The sequence below is a fragment of the Cololabis saira genome, chromosome 6, assembly GCF_033807715.1.
Source record: "Cololabis saira isolate AMF1-May2022 chromosome 6, fColSai1.1, whole genome shotgun sequence".
Lineage (NCBI taxonomy): Eukaryota > Metazoa > Chordata > Actinopteri > Beloniformes > Belonidae > Cololabis > Cololabis saira.
The window spans coordinates 6620211-6641072 of NC_084592.1; the positions used below are offsets into that span (position 1 = coordinate 6620211).

The 20862-nt window shown below is 45.4% G+C and overlaps 2 protein-coding genes across 2 annotated transcripts; one reads left to right on the forward strand and one right to left on the reverse strand.

Annotated features, from left to right (window-relative positions):
* The first annotated feature begins 1921 nt into the window (after positions 1 to 1921).
* On the forward strand, positions 1922 to 2459 carry LOC133446287 (ubiquinol-cytochrome c reductase complex assembly factor 5-like). The gene is made up of 2 exons (XM_061724297.1): positions 1922 to 1996; positions 2269 to 2459. Exons 1-2 carry the CDS (start codon positions 1922 to 1924, stop codon positions 2452 to 2454), a joined length of 261 nt encoding a protein of 86 aa, XP_061580281.1. The 3' UTR covers positions 2455 to 2459.
* Positions 2460 to 2601: 142 nt separating this feature from the next.
* LOC133446288 (interferon-induced protein 44-like) lies at positions 2602 to 19612 on the reverse strand (the record flags this gene model as incomplete). The annotated part of the gene is made up of 6 exons (XM_061724298.1): positions 2602 to 3942; positions 4036 to 4136; positions 11233 to 11401; positions 11510 to 11650; positions 14230 to 14431; positions 19551 to 19612. Coding segments are annotated over 6 exons (840 nt in total), but the record flags the coding sequence as incomplete, so codon positions are not given.
* Between the last annotated feature and the right edge of the window lie 1250 nt (positions 19613 to 20862).

The following is a 20862-nucleotide window of genomic DNA, read 5'->3' on the forward strand; positions in this document are numbered from 1 at the left end:
ACAGTGTCCCTTGAATGACCTGTCAGGTTTCCTGTCTTTCATGTTACTAGCTTCCAATGATCTGTCAGCTCTTACTCATTCCCATATAAAAGAAGTCAAACAACATGTTGCATCAGACTCCAGCCTGCGTGCTGCACGTTGACTCTCCTGATTGCGCATTAGTTAAAATAAACTTTGGTCATCTCGATGCTCAACTGTGTTGTAGTTTGTTAAGGATCTGTACTTTTCTCTGTGCAATTTATAAAATTGCCACAACAGTATCAATACATATCCATACAGATAGATTGCAACCTAAAATTATTATTATTTACCGTTTACAATGTACAGAAGGGAGGAGCATTAGACCAGTATCAGCCAATGTGGAAAGGTTTATTAAAATGCATTGTCTTAAGTACAGTAGGCCTGAATACATGTTTTACAAATGTAAAAAAAGCTGTCTAGATGTGTCCACTTCCTGAAGCTGCTTCTGTCCTTTTGTGAAGTGAGGGATGAGAAGGGATGCACCATAGGCCCCAAGCTCGTCTCTGATGAGAAATCCTCCCCCTTCTGGCTTTGTTTTGCGTACGAAAACACAGATGACACAAATCTAGGACTACTAGAGTCCAATTACGCCTCACCTGCAAAAATAAAACATGAAGACACTTGTTTAGCCTAACAAGCCACCAGCCAAATCTAACGCCAGCTTATCAAACCATAGCTGCATTTGATTATTATCATACATCATACAATCACTAATGTAAACAAGGCTTTCCTGTAAATTCAAAGATAGATAGATCACCTTACCTGATATAAAGTGGACGCTGCAGACACGACCATTTTTTTCCTCATTCCAGTCCACACGTTTAAACGCCTGCACTTCAGTCCGCCGGTGGAATAGCAATTCCTACAACCATATACGCAACAACCAGACATGTTGATGCTGGGAACTGTTTGTTAAATGACTGCTAACCAGTTGCTACCTCGTGTTTCAGTCACCGTCGCTGGAGAACAACACCACTTCTGTTGCCAAGATGGATGCGCAACATTACATGACGTATGCTGAAAAAGGGTCTATTATCACTGTATTGCACAGTAGTTCTGATGCCTCCATGTGGTCAGAAGTGGTGTTGCTACACAAAGTCACATCTATTTTAACATCTTAAAAGTTTGGCAAAGTCTGATGAATTTATCAGAAGTCTTGTGTGTTTTAATATTTTCAGAGACCTAACAGAAACATCTGTGCTTGCTATTGATGGTATTTGTTTAGGTGAAGCTCTGGGCACGGACCGCTCCGTCACGGTCCCGTACAAGCTCACCGGTGGAAGTCCAGAGTCCTTACAAATCAGTGACCTTCCATGCAACATCCACTTCCCGAACCCAAACACTTACAATATTGTGTGCCTGGAGAAAAACCCTTCAAGCTGCAGGTAAAATAACCTTCAACTGGGCCGCTCGGTGGTGCAGTGGGTTAAGCAAGCAGCTCATATACTGAGGCTACTGTCCTCCTGCAGTGGTTGCAGGTTTGAATCCTGGCCTGCGCACCCCTATCATCCCCATTCTTTCTCTCTACCCCTTCCTCTGTACAACTTGAATAAAGAACCACTAGAGCCCAAAAAAATCTTGAGAAAAAGGTGGGTAAGGTGTCTTGCCCAAGGACACTACGATTATACTCTTTGTCATGTTTAATCTGACAAGGATATTCTGCTCACTCTGTCTGCCAGTGAAAAATGATTAATTAATGTTCTGTTAAAACTACAGGCAGGCTGATTTATTATAAACCACGTGGTTCATTTGTCCAAAAAGTTTCACTTTCTTTGTCACATGCTGATAAAGAAAGTAAATAATTCTGTCAGCAGCTTTGTTTTATTGCTCCTCTCTCTGCAACGATGCTGCACTGCATAAGCATCCACCAGGCGTGAATTCCACTGGGGACAGCGAGGACATGTCCCTCGACTTCTCAATATCCCACACCTGCATCACCACGCAAGTCATAATTGCAGGCGATACGCAGGCCAGAGTGGGACAGCGACCACCATGTGACGCCATAATATATCGTTGGTAAATTACTGCAGTGACGTTAGTTTTACGTTGGATATTGCACAGTCATTTGCTCTCGGTAAACCTCTCATTTGCTCAGGGTCCAGTGCGACTCTTAGCAAGCCGCTCCAACATTTCAAGGGCAGCATATTGCAGACTTTACAGTAAACAAAGGGAGGAGGGCTGAAGGTATCCTGACTTCCTGTTTTCAAAATAAAACGTTGGATATATGCATAGATATTGTGTTTAAAGTTTGGTTCCTACAGGTTCCTTCCCATCTTTTTTTGCATCGGAGGTGTCATGGAGTGGATCATGATCAATGTGAGGATAGGAAGAGAGACTTTCTATGATGTCTATCGAAGGAAACGTGCAGAGCGGGAGTACCAGCAGAAGATTGTGGATGGTCAGATAGTTCTTGATCAGCCTGCAGCCAAGTGAATAATCTGACTCTGAATCTCAAACATCACCTAAGAATGCATTGTTGGACTTTTGCTCCTTCACAAATTTCAATAACCCCATCGCAATACTGACCATTTTCAGCAAGTAAATGGTGAATATATCATGGACAACCCATTTTTAGTATGCAGGTTTTATTGTGTATTTGGTCAATTCAATAATAAAGACTAACACCACCGTGATAATAAAGCTGGTATAAGATCAAGGCTGAATATAATCACAGCAAAAGTCTCCTTTGTTCATGGAAACATACCAAGATTGTGTTAGTGCACAATGTTAAACACTGAATAGCACCTGCCAAGACATGACTGTAAAGTAAAAAGGACAAAAACAACATCTTTGTCTTTATAATTTTAATATAAGATAAGAAGTTGTACAGTGGATGTATTGAGTGTATAAAAATGTTGCTTAACTTTAAAAAAAAAATAATACTGTGTTTAAAGCTGTCGAGGAGCTAATGAACTAATATTTACATATAAAATTTTATAATTATGAAAAGATTTTAAATGTGACAAGAAGAGGTGTATGTCATGCAGCCAGGACTGTATCCCACACTGATTTTAAAGGAGCTGTATGTAAGAGCAATAATAAAACGAATCATAAAATGACCCCGATATGTCAACAGACATTTAAAAATCATGTTCATTTCAAATACTTATGTCACTGAAAACAGCACTCAAGCCAGGATATTCCAGTTTAAAAAGAGGAGTTGCAGCCCTCAACTGATGTTTATGTTGTCATTTTTTGTTTTGGCCTGAAGATCCACCCTCCACCTATCTCCCAATCACCAAGTCAGTATTGTTTCTGAAGCTCCACCCTCCACCTATCTCCCAATAACCAAGTCAGTATTGTTTCTGAAGCTCCACCCTCCACCTATCTCCCAATCACCAAGTCAGTATTGTTTCTGAAGCTCCACCCTCCACCTATCTCCCAATCACCAAGTCAGTATTGTTTCTGAAGCTCCACCCTCCACCTATCTCCCAATCACCAAGTCAGTATTGTTGCGGCATCCGGGTTGCCAGCTCGGCTCTAATTATCGCAGCCATGGCAGCCTACGTTCCTGCTGCATTCTGCAGCCTACCTGGCAACCTCTGGTCGGGGGGAGGAGGGGGAGGGTACGCGCCGCTCAACAATATTTGGAAAGTGACTGCAGTACCAGTTTTGGCCATTTCTTACAGACGGCTCCTTTAAATATTTGATGGGACGCTGGTGGGTGTTGCTGGTTTGATAGATTCCTTATGACAGAGTAGGTAAGCAAAGCCATAATTCATGCAGTGACACTCGTCAAAAAAACACGCTGCCTCTTTATAGTTTGTTGTTGATGAAGTCATCGCCAAAGTCAATCATCAGTTTCAGCGCATTCAGGATCAGAGTGTTGACATCCTCATCTAAGCCGATTTCATCACTGTAGTTCTTCACAGGAAGAATGCAGTTCATTGGAATCCCCAGTTTGGAGCTGAAATCTGACATCTAAAATTAAAATGAAAAACATTTTATTATAAATTCAATGTTTACCTCTGTGGGTCTGACCTCACATTATAAAAGACTGCAGCTGAAATTGACCTTTTTCTTCAGATATTTGCTCTTGTAGACGTTCTTCAGGCTCTCTTCAGTTTCACCACACGCCTCATCAATCTGGGTGAGAACAGCCAGTTGAGGAATACCTGCAGATAAGGAGGTGTATTTTTGTCTATTTTAGCATGAATACTTGCTCAACATGAGCATTACCATGCTTTCAGGCTAGACAGAAGTATAAATAATGTATTATTTAATTATACATACTTACAATGTAATTATGAAAATGTCTGATATCAAGTTTTGCAAGCCATTTGAGGCCGAAAATTAATTCAGCAAAAGTGTGTATATGGTACCTTCTTTAGATATATTTCAAAATAAATGTTCAATGAAGGTTTTTCTGTTTGTTAGGAGTTTGTTTTAGACATTTTATGTATACACCGTTCTGTTTTTCTTATATTTTACAAATATTATTTAGGATCTATTTGCTGTAATCTTAACGGTCTTTCAGGATTGGAAAAAAAGTTTCAAATTTTCAGAAATCTTAAGAGTAATTATAAAACTCATGTAGCATGTAGAGCTTCATAAACCTGAAAAAAAGACTAAATCTGTGGGAGCTGATTTTAACACTTTACTTGTTATCAATCAAATGCAACACACCATTTTTTTAAAGACAGGACTAAAACCTTTAAGCAGCTGCAAACCATTGTGACACAACATCTTCACACTTTACATCATTCATATGTAAGCATAGTAAAAAGGAGAATTGGGGTCTCCAGGAAATATCTGGTTTAGAGTGGCAAGGTATGGATGTGTGCCCAAGTTAAAGGACACGGATACGGATTTCCAGGTCAAATGAGTTTAATTAACTGTGGTCTTTAGGCATCTACACACGGTTAAAACGGACGAAGAAAACAGCACCATCTATCGGCAGCCACATGAAGGAAAAGTAAACTGCCTTCGTTTTCGGCGTCGGAACGTAACGGTTGTGGTGCGTTCAGGGACCGTTGGTAAGGTCTGGTGAGTCCAGTAACGTAGGACAATTAAATATACACATAGAAAAATGAATAATATAAAATACTATGAACTAGTAAACATAAGCAGTGTGGGCTTTCTAACACAGCCGCCCCCGAGTGTCTGCATGGACAATCGAATCCAAGGTAGAAAGGCCACTCAGGTAAGTGTATCCACGACTTCATCCTCTTCAAGCTTAGGGAGCTGGACTAAGCGAGCTACTGGTCGGATGTAGGTCCGATCTTTGACCTTAATGGCAGCAGTCTGGAGGCTTTCTAGGAGGTCTAAATGCACACATTGAGTAGTCATGCATTTGAAGACTATGCCCCAGCGATTCTCTGTCCGACGTCCAATCTTGACAGAAAGGGGGCCGAAACAATCGACACCTCTTGACTGCTTCCCTCCCTCGCAGAATACAAAACCGGCGACACAGTTCAGCCAGCACTCTCTCTGGTCCAGGATGAAGGAGAGTCTCTTCGAAATCCTGGATGATGAGCTTAGTCAGAGGATGCTTTTGGTCTAATACGACCGGGTGGATGGCATCCGATTTGAGCTGCTCAGCTTGTCGAAGTCTCCCTCCGACTCTGAGGAGTCCTGTCTCCTTATCATACTCGGGACATAAGGATCCCAAACGACTGTTGGTTGGTAGGGGTCGGTCAGACATGAGTGCCTTGACCTCCTCCGGGAATGACTCGAACTGTGCTTGGTTTAGAAGGAGATTCTCTGCCTTGATGTAACCAGCTGCTTCAGGTGAGCTAGAGCTTGGATCGGCCGCCCCATGTAGGGATCGTGCTGTTGCCTGCATGAGGTTCTTCCATGTGGAGAACGTGCTGACATCAGGGAGTTGAGGACTGGAATTGCATGTCATGTGGCCACAGAAAACTGATTTCTTCAGTTCGCTATCCTCTGGTTCTGGATAGGCTGACGGGCTAGCTGGCCAATGATCCTCGGTGTGACGCAAGAACTTCGGGCCTTGGGGGCAGCGGTGTGGTCGGGACAGCTCCTTCAAGGTCTTGCCCCGCGTGATATCATCAGCAGGATCACTTTCCACGTACCTCCAGTTGCTCAGAGCAACTGGATACTGCCGGAACCCAATGAGGACGTCTAGCAGCGATGGACCTAGGGCAGGTCCAGGGAGAAGAATGTCATTGAGGGAAGTCCCTTTGTACTGGTAAGAGCAATTAAAGACAATCCTGTCTTTGTTGTTATGCCGCACCATATGGTGAGGTATAAACCACGATTCTGGGATTGCTGTAGCTATCTCAGATGGCACCACCGCTACATAGCTAATTTTCTCCAATTTCTGGATCTCCTGACAGTATACTTGGGCACGGTCAGAGTCTTTGGCGAGCCTCCGCTCAGTACTTCGAAGGCTCGGCAACACTGCCTCCATAGGAGCCTGGAGAGTTGTTGAATTGGCTCGACGAAGCAGCAGGGTAGCGTATCTCTGTGTGCCATCAACAGTGACAGTGGATGTCTGGAGTAGGGTTAAGGCTTGGTGATCCTGCTTCGATCGGGTTACATGCTTCTCGCACACGTAAGGCAGCGTATCAACCTGCCAAGGACGCTCGATGTTATTGAAGAGCTCACTGGTCTGTGAGACAGTTGAGATGAACAGACACTGCTGCTCTGACGCAGGAACTTGGTCAGTGCTGGTGGGACCTTGAAGAGTCCAGCCAAGCTTGGTGTGGACTGCAATGGGTCCTCCTGGTGGGCCCAAACGTACCGGCTCTATAGGTGTCAGGAGATGAGGCATGTCAGATCCGATAAGCAGAAGGGGTTGGACGTGGTCCACGTGAGGCAAAGGTAGGTTGCGGAGGTGTTTGTATCTCCGTTGGAGAGTTGTCACTGGGTAGGAGTGCTCGGAGAGACCCAGGGTATCACATGTAAATGCCTGACGTATGTGATACTTCTCACCAGGTTTAGGCAGGGAGGACACATGAAATGCAACTGAAGCACCGTGAAGCTGCACTGCCTCTTGGTGAACAGTCCGAAGGTTGAGCGTTTCAGGCTCTGAGGTGAGATTGAGGTGTTGCACGGCTTGTGGCAGGATGATGCTTCGCTCCGATCCATCATCAAGTACTGCATAAGTCTCTAGTACTCGATCTCCATTATGAAGAAGGACTTTCACGACCTTCAGCATCACCTTTGTGGACCTGTTCGGTCTATCTAAGTACACCCTTGTACTCGGAGTGGTCACCATGAGCACACTCTTCTGGATTTGCTGGACTACATCATGCAGTACTGTTAGATGCTGCTCTTTGCAGGTGTAGCAAGGTCGCTTGAGGGTGCAAAAATCGGGTTTGTGAGATCGTCCGCATTTCCAACACCGCTGTCCATCAGTTATCCACTTCACGATCTGTCCTGTGCTCAGTTTCTTGAACTCTGTACAGGCGTTCAGGAAATGCTCTTTAGTGTCACAATGGGGACAGTAAGGTTTAGGTTTAGATGAGGGCTTAGGTTGTGGAAATCGTCCCTTGGAGCCTTGGTCGTAATTGGCAGTGAGGAAAAACGCTGTAGGTTTCTCTTTTGGTTTATGGAAACCGCTGTGATCTTTATTTGTTGGCTTGGGAGATTCGTGGTTGTAGAGAGCAGCAGCTCGACCTGCTATGCGCTTAGGATTTCATCTGTAACCAGGAGCCCAAGTCAGGTAAGGTATAGGTTTGGTCGGTATCTGTCCGAAGTATACCTTGGTTCAGGCAGTATTCCACGAACCCATCACGATAGCTTGGCGGCATCTTACTCATTAGTCGGTCGACATGAGATCCACATCTTAATTCATAGCCGTTCTGTCCCTCCAGAGTCCTAAGCATGCCTACCAGTGATTGGATAGACAGGGCGAAGGCATCAAATGCTTCGGAGTCTCCGAACTTGATGGCTGGAGTGTTCAGAATGGCGCCCAGTTCACTTTGGACAAGCTGACGGGGTTGCCCATACTTGTCCTGTAGAGCTTGCATGGCCACGGTGTACGGCCTCGGATCGTGCATGTAGGCCTTGGCCAGCTGGAGTGCACTTGGTAGTTTCAGGTGTCCAAGGAGAACTTGGTACTTGTACTGCTCGTTCAGGTGCGGATGACAGTTTAACAAGTTGTCAAGGGCCATCTTCAGTAGAGCAAAGTCACTTTCTTTATCACTGTCAAAGAAGGGGATCATAGGTTTTGGAACACCGTAGGATGATGCAAGGAAAAAATCCATACCAGCTGGTTGTGGTTGATCTGAAGTGGAATGAGTAACGGCTGGAGTGGTGTATGATGATGCCTGGACAGGGTAGGAGAAAGCTGCACTAGGTTGGTAGTACTGCGGTGGGTGAACTGCATATGGTGTATGCTGTGCCTGATATAAAGTAGCACCTATAGGAGCAGGCTGATAACTCGCAGATGCTAGATTAGTAGGCAGGGATGCTGAAGGAAGAGGTGAATGTGGCGCTGGAGGCTGAGCTAGAGATACCGGAAGCGGGGTTGTATGGAGAGCTGGATGTGGAGCCAGAGCCGCAGGGGGTGGAGCTGCTTCCAAAAGGTCATGTCTACAATTCTCGCTGGGGTCCCGGGGACAGCAGTTTACCTGGACGACATTGTGGTGCATGGGCCAGACCAAGCCACCCACGATGCCCGCTTACACAGTGTTTGTGGCCCTCACCAAACATCACCTGACGCTGAACGGGGAGAAATGTCTCTTCTCAGTACCGACTGTGGACTTTATTGGATTCCGCCTCTCAGCTGATGGCATTGCACCTCTCTCATCCAACGTTGACGCAATACAACGCATCCCTGAACCAACCTCCACCACACAGGTTGCATCGTTCCTAGGAATGACGGCTTATTATTTGCGTTTCCTGCCCAACTACTCACAAACGACGGACCCCCCCGCCAGCTCCTGAAGAAGGGGGTCTTGGGCTTGGTCACCACAATGCTCTGAGTCATTTTCCATGCTGAAAAAACAATTAACCTCGCCTCCTGTCCTCGCCCATTTCAGCCTCTCAAGCCCAACCTTCATCACCTGCGACGCCTCCACTGCTGCAGTTGGAGCTGTCCTGTCGCAGCTTCATGACGGCACGGAGAGGCCAATCGCCTTCGCGTCTCGGGCCCTGACACCCACTGAGCAGCGGTTCTCCGTGGGTGAACGTGAAGCATTGGCCTGTGTGTGGGCGTGCGAGAGGTGGCACATGTATGTCTATGGCCGTCATTTCACCATCAGGACGGACCACCAGGCCCTCACAACAGTGCTCTCCACGTCAGGTTCGGGACACAAGCCTCTCCGACTCCATCGCTGGGCGGAACGCCTCCGCCAGTACCACTATGACCTCATCTTCACGCCGGGCAGGGAAAACGTGGTGGCAGATCTCCTTTCTCCATCGCAGCCCCAAACCCTTCTGTACCATCACACGATGAAGAACCGGCTCTCATCCAAGCGCTCTATGCACCATTGCAGCCAGTAGTCACACTGGAGGAACTGAACACTGAATCAGGAAGAGACCCGATACTATCCAAGCTGTGCACCTACATCAGAAACGGCTGGCCGTCCCACATCCCGGAAGAGTTGAAACCGTTTGCTCGGGTGAAAGACGAGCTCTCCTGCTGGGCAGACACGTGTGTCTCGAGGGGGCTCTGCACCGTCGTCCCAAACACTTTGCGTGCACGTGTCCTGTCAATGGCACATGAGGGTCACCTGGGAATCATGAAACTCAAGCAGCGGTGCCGTGAGTTGGTGTGGTGGCCAGCCATCGACCGCGATATTGAACATCTGGTCCAGGACTGCTCAGTGTGCCTCGTCAGTGGGGAAACCGGACCCCCTTCAACCCCTCCCCTGCAACCGCTCCCCTGGCCTTCACGCCCCTGGGAACATGTACAGCTGGACATCTGTGGGGAAATCCATGGCCGTGGTGTTCCCCACCACCAGCGCTTCCTGGTGGTCGTTTATGACCTCCACTCTAAGTGGCCAGAGGTTGTACCAGTGGGGACGGTGACGTCGCACGTCATTGTTCGGGTACTGGATGGCCTCTTTGCCCGCTGGGGCGTGCCTCGGGCCATAACAACAGATAATGGCCCGCAGATGACATCTGCGGAGTTGTCTGACTTTCTTGCCGGCAGGGGTGTCAAGCACATCCGAACCGCTTTTTACCACCCACAGGCCAACGGTGGAGTAGAGCGTTTTAATGCAACACTGAAGAACGGGATTCGTGCACACCTGGCCCAAGGATGTGCATTCGAGGAGGCACTCAACCAGACCTTGCTGCACTACAGAGCGAGCCATCACTCCACCACGCTTGTGTCACCAGCGTTTCTGATGCTCGGACGAGAATTGGGACTGCCATTACACAGGCTCCGAGCACCAAATAGAGACTTTCCCATGCCCTCCCTGGCCCGAATCTGAGAGACTGTTGCTGCACGGCAGCAGGAGACGAAGGAAAGGGTGGACAGGAAGTGCAGGGCGAGGCCACCGTCCCTTCAGGTCTCAGACTGGGTCAGGGCTCGACGGCCGCAGCGACGCAACAAGTTGGCCTCGTTCTGGTCCCAACCCAGACAGATCAGTCGCCTTCTTGGCCCCGCCACATTTCTGCTCGACGACGGACCACGGTGGCATGCTAGTAGGCTGAGGAAAGTCCCAGCACCCCTCTCTGAGCACTTGGCCACGGCGCGAGCCCAGTCACCCTTCCCCTACAACATGGCCACTGACCCGGGCCCACCCCCGGCCCCGGTTGTACCCCACGCCCCTGTCCCGCGCCCCGCAGCACCACGCCAGGAGGTTGTAGTGCCGGACCCGAGGCCGGTGCGGGCCAGGGCTCGGCCTGTTGCCTTGCAGGACTATGTCACGACTTACCATGCTTAGTCTAGCGGTTGTCTTCACAGATTTTGCCTAGTGCATTTTGATATTTTGATTAGATGTTCAGTTTCTTGACGAATGTTTGGGCTGGTTGTTAGTTGGGGTGGTATGCTGTTTGCTCTTTCGTGGGGGGAGGAAAATGTTATGTTCTATAACATGGTCACACTGTGATACATGGGTTTGCTGTATGTTGCTAAATAGTGGTTACGGTCCTTTAAGAGACTGTGTGATTATTCTGGGATGCGACGTGACGTGTAATGCGCGCATTGTAAACAAGGAAGTGTTTTATCTACACCTGAGACTGAAATAAAATAAGCCAGTGGATGTTCTGAAGCAACACGTGTGCGTGTCAGTCTTTCCCACACAACATTCATCTCTCGCTGATCCCCTCTACTGTCTTATGTTTTCTTACCCAACTCAGTGGCTGCTTCTCGGATCTCCTTCATTTTTTCTAAAATGGGGGATCTCACTTCACTGGCATTGGCAGAACAAACACAAACCAGAACATGGACTCTGTCATCCGGCGATGGTGAGGAGTTGTAGCCCGGATCGTCATAGGACAGGGGAAATAAAGGATTGAACTGCAGAAATTCAAAAGTACAGAAGTCTGGAAAATTAAACAGGTTTCTACTGTATAAGAGCATATTATTCCTTATCAAACAAAGTAAATGAAGGACGTATGTAACAACCTTATAACCCTCTTTCACATGTCCCTTCAGAGCCAGTTTGATGTCACATGTATTAACTCCTTCTTCCAAACCCATCATGTCATTGAACACAAAGGGGTGGAAGTTTCCTCTTCCTTCCTTCTGGATTTTATGGGTTTCATACTGTAAGATCAACCAGAAATTTAGAAAATCAACTTATGATGCAACCACCACAAACTTGTGTTAGCACTGCTTAAGGTTGGCAACAACATGTTTATTCAGATAACACACCGAATAATAAATCAACTCATACAGAAAATATCTTTTTCTAAATAAGATTGTTTTCATTAGAGATAAAATGTGTGACAACCTCCTCACTTCTGTGTCTAAGGTGCTGGAGCAGTTCACATCCTTCATCCCAATGTGACAAAACATACAAAAAAAACCCCACCCTACACCAAGTAGTCGTGCTGGACAGTGGCCCTTTAACTCATCATAAACATTTTATTATGCAGGATTTTCAAAGACTATTAATAATTATACCGTATTGACCCGAATATAAGACGGTGTTTTTTGCATTGAAATAAGACTGAAAAAGTGGGCGTCGTCTTACATTCGGGGTTTAGACATTATACCCATTCACAACGCTAGATGGCGCCAGATATCTTTAAAGCCAATGCTGAATTTAACTCCCCAGGCCAAAGCCAACCCCTGTCACGAAGAATGAAAATAAAAATAGTGGTAGCACGAAGAAGAAAAATAAAAAATAGCGGTAAGAAAGAAAAGAGAAGAAAATAAGAGAAGAGATAACAGAAAATGGAGAAACGTAGCGAAAATCTGGAGAAAAGTGGGTGGAAGAAGTTATGATGCAAACTTCAAGATGATGATTTGAATGAGGCAAAATAACATGCTTTTTCTCTCAAATATATTGTTGTAATCATTTGTTTCAAATGTACTGTAATTATTTTCTGTATTAAAAAAAATTAATTTGGTGTTCAAAAAGTCCTTTTTCAAACTTGAGTCTTGAAAAAGAGGGGGTCGTCTTATAATCAGGGTCGTCTTATATTCGGGCCAATACGGTAATCTATCACACTGATTGCACGTCAACAGTATTGCTGGAGGCAAATACCCTGCCAGTTAAAGTTATTCTATGCAACTTCCTAGAGCTAGCAAGATTTGAAAGTGGCGCTTCCTCTAAGCCCCGCCCCCGCCGTCCCCACCCACGAGCGCTCCGTCCAAAGCCACGCCCCCACAAACACGAACGCGCATACGATTATTAAACATTTTGGACAGCACATTTACAGCAAAACTACCCCATGTCTCATTCACCTGTAAGCGAGGCTGGTTTTAGGGGGGGCAGGGGGGGGCTGTGCCCACCCAAACGTGCATCCTGCCCACCGGCGTCTCCATCCCGGAGAGCGCCGGTGCGGGTGGCGGAGCGCTGCGGTGCGCTGCAGGCTCTAGAGCTACGGCATACCCTACGGCGTACCCTACGGCGTAGCTGTGCCAACACTCTGTTGGCTGTGCCAACAGAGCCAGCCGCGCTGCCGTGCCGTGCACCGGCGCTCTCCGCTCTCGCCGTGATGGAGACGCCTACATCCCCACGGACCCCATACAGCTTCCGAGCCGGAGCTGCGGCGGCTCTTCACGGCTGCGGCGGCTCTTCGTGTCCCTGCTGCTGCAGGAGCTGCTGCTGGGCAGAGAGTCCTGCAGCAGCAGCCCGGTCTAACGGCTCTGCTCCCCGGTCACACACAGCGGGACCGACCCGCTCTGGAAATAACTACTGGGCTCCGTGGCAGAGGGGAGGGGGGGGGTTACACTGGGACACTGTGAGCCCAGGAGGACCCGTGGGAAGTGGACACGTCGGGCTGGAAGCGAGTGCGCGCATGGGACAGGGCGGGGGGGCGTGGTTTAAAATGAAGGCATCTGATTGGTTCTTTCCCTTCCTGGACCTGGACCAATCCGTATCATTCGGACCGAATGGGCGGGGCTTAGAGGTGCCTCTTTCAAAATTCTTGCTAGCTCTTCGAGATCAGGGAGAATACCTTTAAATACATTATACATAATAAATAATATTTTGAACTCATTTTATATAATTTCTTCTACACACAATAAAATGTAAATAAAAGCATTTTAGAGTTATTAGGAAGATGTGTTTTTCACAGAGGTTAGATGTAGCAATCTACTTCCAGCAACTAATCTGAGTCAGGCAAACACAGAGAACGATATAAATACCTTCTTATTAAACTCTGACACTGAAAGAAAATAATCTAATTCCCAAAGATGTTGACGCATCCCCATTGAATAATGTAGATATTAAATATTTTCTAACCTCTTTTTTATCTTCCTTTTTGTCTTCATTTTTTATTGAACAAAATTATGCCACAGTGAAAACAAGTTAGATGTCGTTCATCTGTGGTTGTAACAACTCAGTAAGATCAAATTATTTTTAACATGCTTTTACATAATGAAACATAGGATCAAAAGAGATGAAAGGCTTCTGAGTTTTGCATAAAGGTATCATATTGTCTTAATCAGACAGTTAATGATGTAAATTCTTTTGTCAAACAAAGTCCTGGCTGTGCACATCAGAGCAGCTCCAAAAATCCAGTCTATCTTCAAACAATAATGCTGTTTAGGGTGCATTACAGTATATAAAAGTACTGTTGTAGTTTCTAGTTTAAATTAGGTAAATTAGCTATACAGGTATGGTGAAAATATCCAGATCAGAAGGCATATTTATTTCAAATGGTGAAACAAACCATCTTTGTGTGACTTTTGTCAGAGTTGATATTGCTGGCTGACGCTGGGATGGCTGGTCTCTCTCTGACAACACTGTGTACAGAGTTGATGAAGCTGGACTTTCCAGGACCAACTGGTCCGTACAGCAAAATTCTGAGATGACTGATTTCATCCTTTTGTGGTTGATAGTCCTTCAAGTACTTCAGATATTTCCCATTGTCTCTGTTGACATGCAGAAACAAAGAATATCAATTAATAAAACAGTTTTGAACATGGGTCTCACTGATGCCTCTGAGGAAGAGGGTTCCTGCTTTTTGAGGCCTGACAGGAATATTTCTGTTTAGTTTGCATGTTCTCCCCATCAATGTGTGGGTTTTATCCAGGTACCCTGGCTTCCTCTCACAGTCCAGAAATATGCTTTTTAACTTAAATAAGGATTCAAATAATAATAAGGGTATGTGATAATTTTTAAAAATACATAATTTTGTGTATTTTGCATTTGTTGAGGATAGTCGTAGCAATGCTTGCTAGCTTCTAATACTTCTATAAGGTATTCCATCAGTTTTTAAAAAAGTCCTGAAGGTAAGTCATCATCATTACCTGCTGCATCTGTAATGGATATGGAAATATGTGTTGGAAAGAGACAGAAGAACTTGCCGTTTAAACAGTTGGGATGCACTCTTGTGTTTTATTTCATATTGTAAGTATGGAGGATTTTTTGTGCCAAAATTAAATAAATAAATACATCATTAATTAATTAAAATGGGAATGAAATATATCATTAATTAATTAAATGTGTCATTAATTAATTACATTTAGAATTAAATATGTAATTAATTAATTAAAATACAATTCGTTTTAAGTAAAAACATTTTTTTATTATTTCAGCATTTAATTAATTAATTACACATTTAATTAATGATTTTGTGTTGCGTGTGAATTATGAAATGTATTTAATTTGCATTTAATAAACTAATGACACATTAATGATTTCGTGTTGCTGCGTGAGGATCATGAAATGTAAAACTGTCAGTTTCCCTCGTCAAACTCAGTGGGCGGATTCCAAACACCTCATTGGTTCCCCTGCACATCAAGTCAAGGCAAATCGAATCCACATAATGGATTGTTGGCCTGAGAACACATTCGATACATTAGGTTGCGCTATTCACCTCTACGTTGGTTTGGATACTCTACTCCAAAATTTTATTGGCCACCACTGAAGACTCGGTCCTCTAACCACACATTTTTGTACAGCAAGGTGTACAAAATGTCAAAATCCTGCCCAGAGCTGCTGAGAGAAACAGCAAATTTAATTGAAGAAGCTCTGAGCAGAACTCCTCCGGCTCCAGCGGCTCTGTCACAGCAGATACCTGCTGCTGCATCACGCAGCGTTACACCTGTCCAAGGTAAGCTCATTCATTTAATTTTAGTCAGGTGTGCTACTAATCAGGGACTCGGGACACAAGTGTGTGTTAAATTAGATAACAATTAGGAGTTGGACTGAAAATGTACTTGCGGTAGGCTCATTACTGTGTTATTCGTGTGTACATGTTCAGTGTAGCTAAATGGTAGGAGCATAAAACTACTTCGCTAATCCCCAAAATTATTATCAGAATTTTGTTTCAGGTGATGTTGCTGTCGGAGAAGGAGTGATACGGTACTTTATGACAACAATAATATCCAAAACTTCAGTTTGCATTCAGTCTAGATCTTGGTAAGTCTCTTACTATTTTGAAGGTTAATATGATGTAATTTTTAAATCTATATCAGTCGTTAATTGTCACTTTATCCCCTGCTCCCTTGGTACTTTACAGGAGGAATGGGCCGAACACTGCTTTTTGAGGTTGAACGTGACCATCTGGTTCCAGCAGCATCAGAGGAGCTTATTGAAAGCGACCTGTTCCGGGTTGCAGGAAGGATGTTGGCCCACAGCTTTCTGCATGACGGCCCCAATGTCACAGGATTAAGTCCTGCTGTAGTTCATGTACTTTGTAACGAGGACCCTGAAACGGCAACTGTTGTTGAAGAAGACTGTCCTGATCTGCACATCAGAAGTATCATAAAACTGGTATGTATCATAAAAAACTTTGCCTTGCAAAATTGTTTGGGCAAATGTACTAACTTGTGTGATTTTGATTTTAGCTTGAACATGAAGAACTTACACCAGAACAGAAGGACACAGTTTGAGATCTTTCCCTGTCTTGGGATCTCCCGGCAGTCAACAAAACAAAACGGATATGGCTCCATAACAAACTTCTGCTGCATGCAGTGAGTTCCTGCTGGTTAAGTGACAGAATTAATTTCTGTAGTTGTTGAAATTATAGAAAGTATTATGAACCCTGGTTTGTTATGTTATATCAACACTGACAGAGATAGAAAACTGTGGCAGGGTGGAGGTGATCAGGTGATGGGGCACAGGTGGGCCCATCAACCTCTCCACCCTGCCTGCCTTCATATGGCGTGGCTGCACAGCAGCAAGAGGTCTCCCCGCTACACTGGCGCCCAATGTGGGGCCCGACAGGATGGAGGAGGGAGGCACGGAGCGGGCCCTGGAGGCGCTGGCCCGAGCTATGGCAGACCTAGCAGCCCTACTCCAGGGCCCGGGTGAGCAGCAGCTCGCAGCGCTGGAAGCGCTGGTGGCGCCGCAGCCGGCAGGCCGGGACGCAGAGGCTGCGGGCCGCCAAGCGACGGCTCCCAAGGCGGCGGGACCCGCGGCGCGACCCACCCCAGCGCCACGCCGGAGGTTCGCTGCGGCAGCGCTGTTAGCGCTGCAGCCAACAGGCCGGGAGGCAGAGGCTGCAGGCCGCCAGACGACGGCTCCTGAGGCAGCCCCAGCGACGGCGGGACCCGCCGCGCGACCCACCCCGGCGCCACGCCTGAGGTTCGTCGCGGAGACGGAGACGGACCAGCGGCTGGAGCAGCGCTGCGTCACGGAGGAGGCGGTCCTGGACGCGCCAGCTCCGGAGACGGACCAGCAGCCAGAGCAGTGCTGCGTCGGGGAGGAGGCGGTCCTGGACGCGTCAGCTCCAGAAGCGGACCAGCGGCCGGAGCAGTGCTGCGTCGGGGAGGAGGCGGTCCTGGACGCACCAGCTCCAGAAGCGGACCAGCGGCCGGAGCAGTGCTGCGTCGGGGAGGGGCTGGTCCTGGACGCACCCCGGCCACGGCCGCGGATGCCGTCTGGCCCGAGGCCACCCTGGGCCCAGTCCCGAGAGCGGCCCGCTCGGCGGTCGGCCCGACGCCGAGGGCAACCTCCCAACCGTTCCCGGTGGTCGGCCGAACCGGGAAGGCCCGGAGGCGCAGACGGCGGTTCCGGGCTTCCTCTCCCGCTCCGAGGGGGGCGGGGGGGGAGTTGGCTCGGCCGGATGGACCCCGGCCTGATGTTGGCGATTGGGGTGTGTGGCAGGGTTGAGGTGATCAGGTGATGGGGAACAGGTGGGCCCATCAACCTCTCCACCCTGCCTGCCTTCATAAGGTGTGGCTGCACAGCAGCGAGAGGTCTTCCTGCGAAGCTGCTGCTGGCTGGAGGTGTTGGTGCATGTGTGATTGCAAATAAAGGAGTTCTGCACTGAAACCCCGTGTCCTCTCTGTCCTGTCGATCGGGCCCCGTAGCACTCGCCCTGCTACAAAAACATTTAACATAATCTTTATTCTTTGCCCATAGTCATGTTAAAGCGCTTGAAAACCAGCATTTATTTCATATACTACTTCAATATCTCTCAATCCTGAAAGTGTTGATAGAACAGTAGCATTTAAAGACATTTGTACCGATAGAACAGCTCTGTTGGTGTTTGCACCTCCAAACAGGAGCTGTTGACTCCAACCAAATCTTAATTTATATGGATAATCTTCCAAGAAATATACCAAACATGGTCAACATAATTATTTTACTAGGTAAATATCACATACATAAATGCAAATGGAATAACAGCAAACCCTCCATTGTACATCTGAAAAATGAATGTAAACTGTACTTAGTGGGAAAATGATTATAAAAAATTAAATGTAATCCTTTACAAAAATAAAATAACACTACAGTGAGAGCAGTGCAACAACACACATCTGGTTTTGTGAGTTTGCCTTTTAGATAATATACATTAAAAAGGTGATACAGTAAAGTGTTCACTGCATTTGAGCACTAAAGACATCAGTTGCAGAAATGTATAAAATAGAATACATTCTAAAATGTGTTAGGGTCTTATTAAGGGTTGATATTCTGTACTAGTTTGAACCGATGTTATAAAGCACTTCATTATGCTTTTGTGAACATTTTCCCTGCTGTGCCAACTTTTGTTAAATTTAGGTTGAGGATTTGATCAGTAATATGGGTTGGGCCTGTCCCAACTCTTTACATGCTACATGCTCGGGGTCAGCAGGTCCTGCTTCCACAAACTCTGCAAGGTCGAAGATATCGCTCAACAACTCTCTACAAAGTTCACGAAAATCATCCAAACTCACAGCTGCCATGTTTAGAAAGGCTTCCTCTTCTACCTCCAGTTTCAGACCAAAGCAGTGGATTCCACTGGATCCACGTTAGTCCCGCCCACTGAGTTTGACGAGTGAAACTGACAGTTTTACATTTCATGCGCTTACGCAGCAACACGAAATCATTAATTAAATGTGTCATTAATTAATTAAATGCTGAAACAATAAATATATGTTTTTACTTAAAATGAATTGTATTTTAATTAATGACATATTTAATTATAATTTTAATTAATTAATGACACATTTAATTAATTCATTAATGATATATTTCATTCCAATTTTAATTAATTAATGATGTATTTATTTATTCAATTTTGGCACAAAAAATCCTCCATATAAGGAGGCATTTTGAAATAATATATATAATATAATATTTATAAGTTTTTCTTTATTTCTCCAGATGCATTGTTGTTGCGTAGTTGTTTTTTTTTTGTCCAGAGAAACCCGTAGTGTAGTCTACTATTTTGATAAATGTGTTCTGCTTGATTGCTCTTGTGTTCCGGGGTTGCATGTTGCCTGTTCATTACAGTCTGAACATGAAGCCAACAGCGTCTCTCGCTTCATTTTATTTCCCTTACAGGGGCGTAACACATCCTGTCTCAAAGTGTCTGCTTGTGCGTCAGAGGCGTGTTGTTTTTTCCTTTGTGCACTAAAACAGATCCATCCAAGAGTTCTCACTCCATGGTTTCTGTCAGTTTTACAACTATGGGATATTTCAGTGAAACATGATGGCAGGGCCAGCCAGTGAGCCACACTGCTGGAGCTGAAAATATGACTCTTTTTTTGTTTTGATTTTTTAGAAATAAACATAAAAAGACAAGACCGTGCAAGTGTATAAAAATAAAGATGTACTCACCCCCACGATATTTGTCTCCAAGGACCTCTCAATACTGACAAAGGAGCAATTAATTCAGTTAATTCAAAATATTAAAGTCATGCGACAGTACACACTCAGTTTGTGTGTGTGTGTGTGTGTGTGTGTGTGTGTGTGTGTGTGTGTGTGTGTGTGTGTGTGTGTGTGTGTGTGTGTGTGTGTGTGTGTGTGTGTGTGTGTGTACTGCATGGACCGAGATGTTTATCACTTACATGGGGAAGGTGGTGGGGTCGGACCTAAACACAAAACAGATGTAAGAATTTTAGGTAGGAAAAAAGATATCAAACCACGCTGTTTCAGTTTCACTATAAAGTATTCTTGAGTACTCAGAATTTGAATTTGGCTTAAAATTCTACACAATTTCAATCACAATTTTGTCACATTTGCTTAACATCTCCTCAACAAGCCATTGCTGCCCACCTTATAAATATTAAATCAAATTAAGTGAGCAGAGCAGAGCAGCTGTGGCCATAGCAAATTTGGATCAACAGGAGGCGGGTTCATGCTCGTGCACATGCAAAGGGGGAGGAGGAGAGGAAGGAGCTTCAGAGAGTTAAGGGTGGGGGATGTTTTCCTGGAGCATTGGAGTGAGCGAGGGAGGGAGAAGCAAGCTCTCTACTTATGTGGGGGAGGACTAGGGACCGGTGCTGCTGCTTAGAAATGCAAAGATTTAGTCAGATAATTCCTAAAAAACGGTTTTCCATTTATTTTGAAAAAACATGCAGTATTTAACTGTATTTGGGAGGGAAAGATTACAAGAATAGCAGTGAAACTGTTGGCACACACATCTTAAATACATGGTCGTATACATTTTACTTACGTTTTGATTGTTTCTTTCCCATAGCTGCAACAACTGGATATGTAAGAGAGAGAAAGAAAGAAAGAAAGAAAGAAAGAAAGAAAGAAAGAAAGAAAGAAAGAAAGAAAGAAAGAAAGAAAGAAAGAAAGAAAGAAAGAAAGAAAGAAAGAAAGAAAGAAAGAAAGAAAGAAAGAAAGAAAGAAACACAAGCAGTCACTGAAGTCATCTTAGTTCTTTCTCTTCGTCCTCTTTTCACATTATGGACACATTTATTTTCTAAAAACTGTAAATGATCTAAACTGGTGTTAGAGCAAACAAAAGCAAACCCAACAGGCTTTAAAGCTTTTTATTAATCATGCACATGAGCTGAGTCTCCCGCTGAAAATACCAACTAAAGATAAGTTAAAACAGTGGAAGAAGAAAAAGTTGAACAACTTGAAAAAGTTGAATCCTACCTTTAGTACAAATGTCCTGCAGCTGGGAAGAAACTGAAGG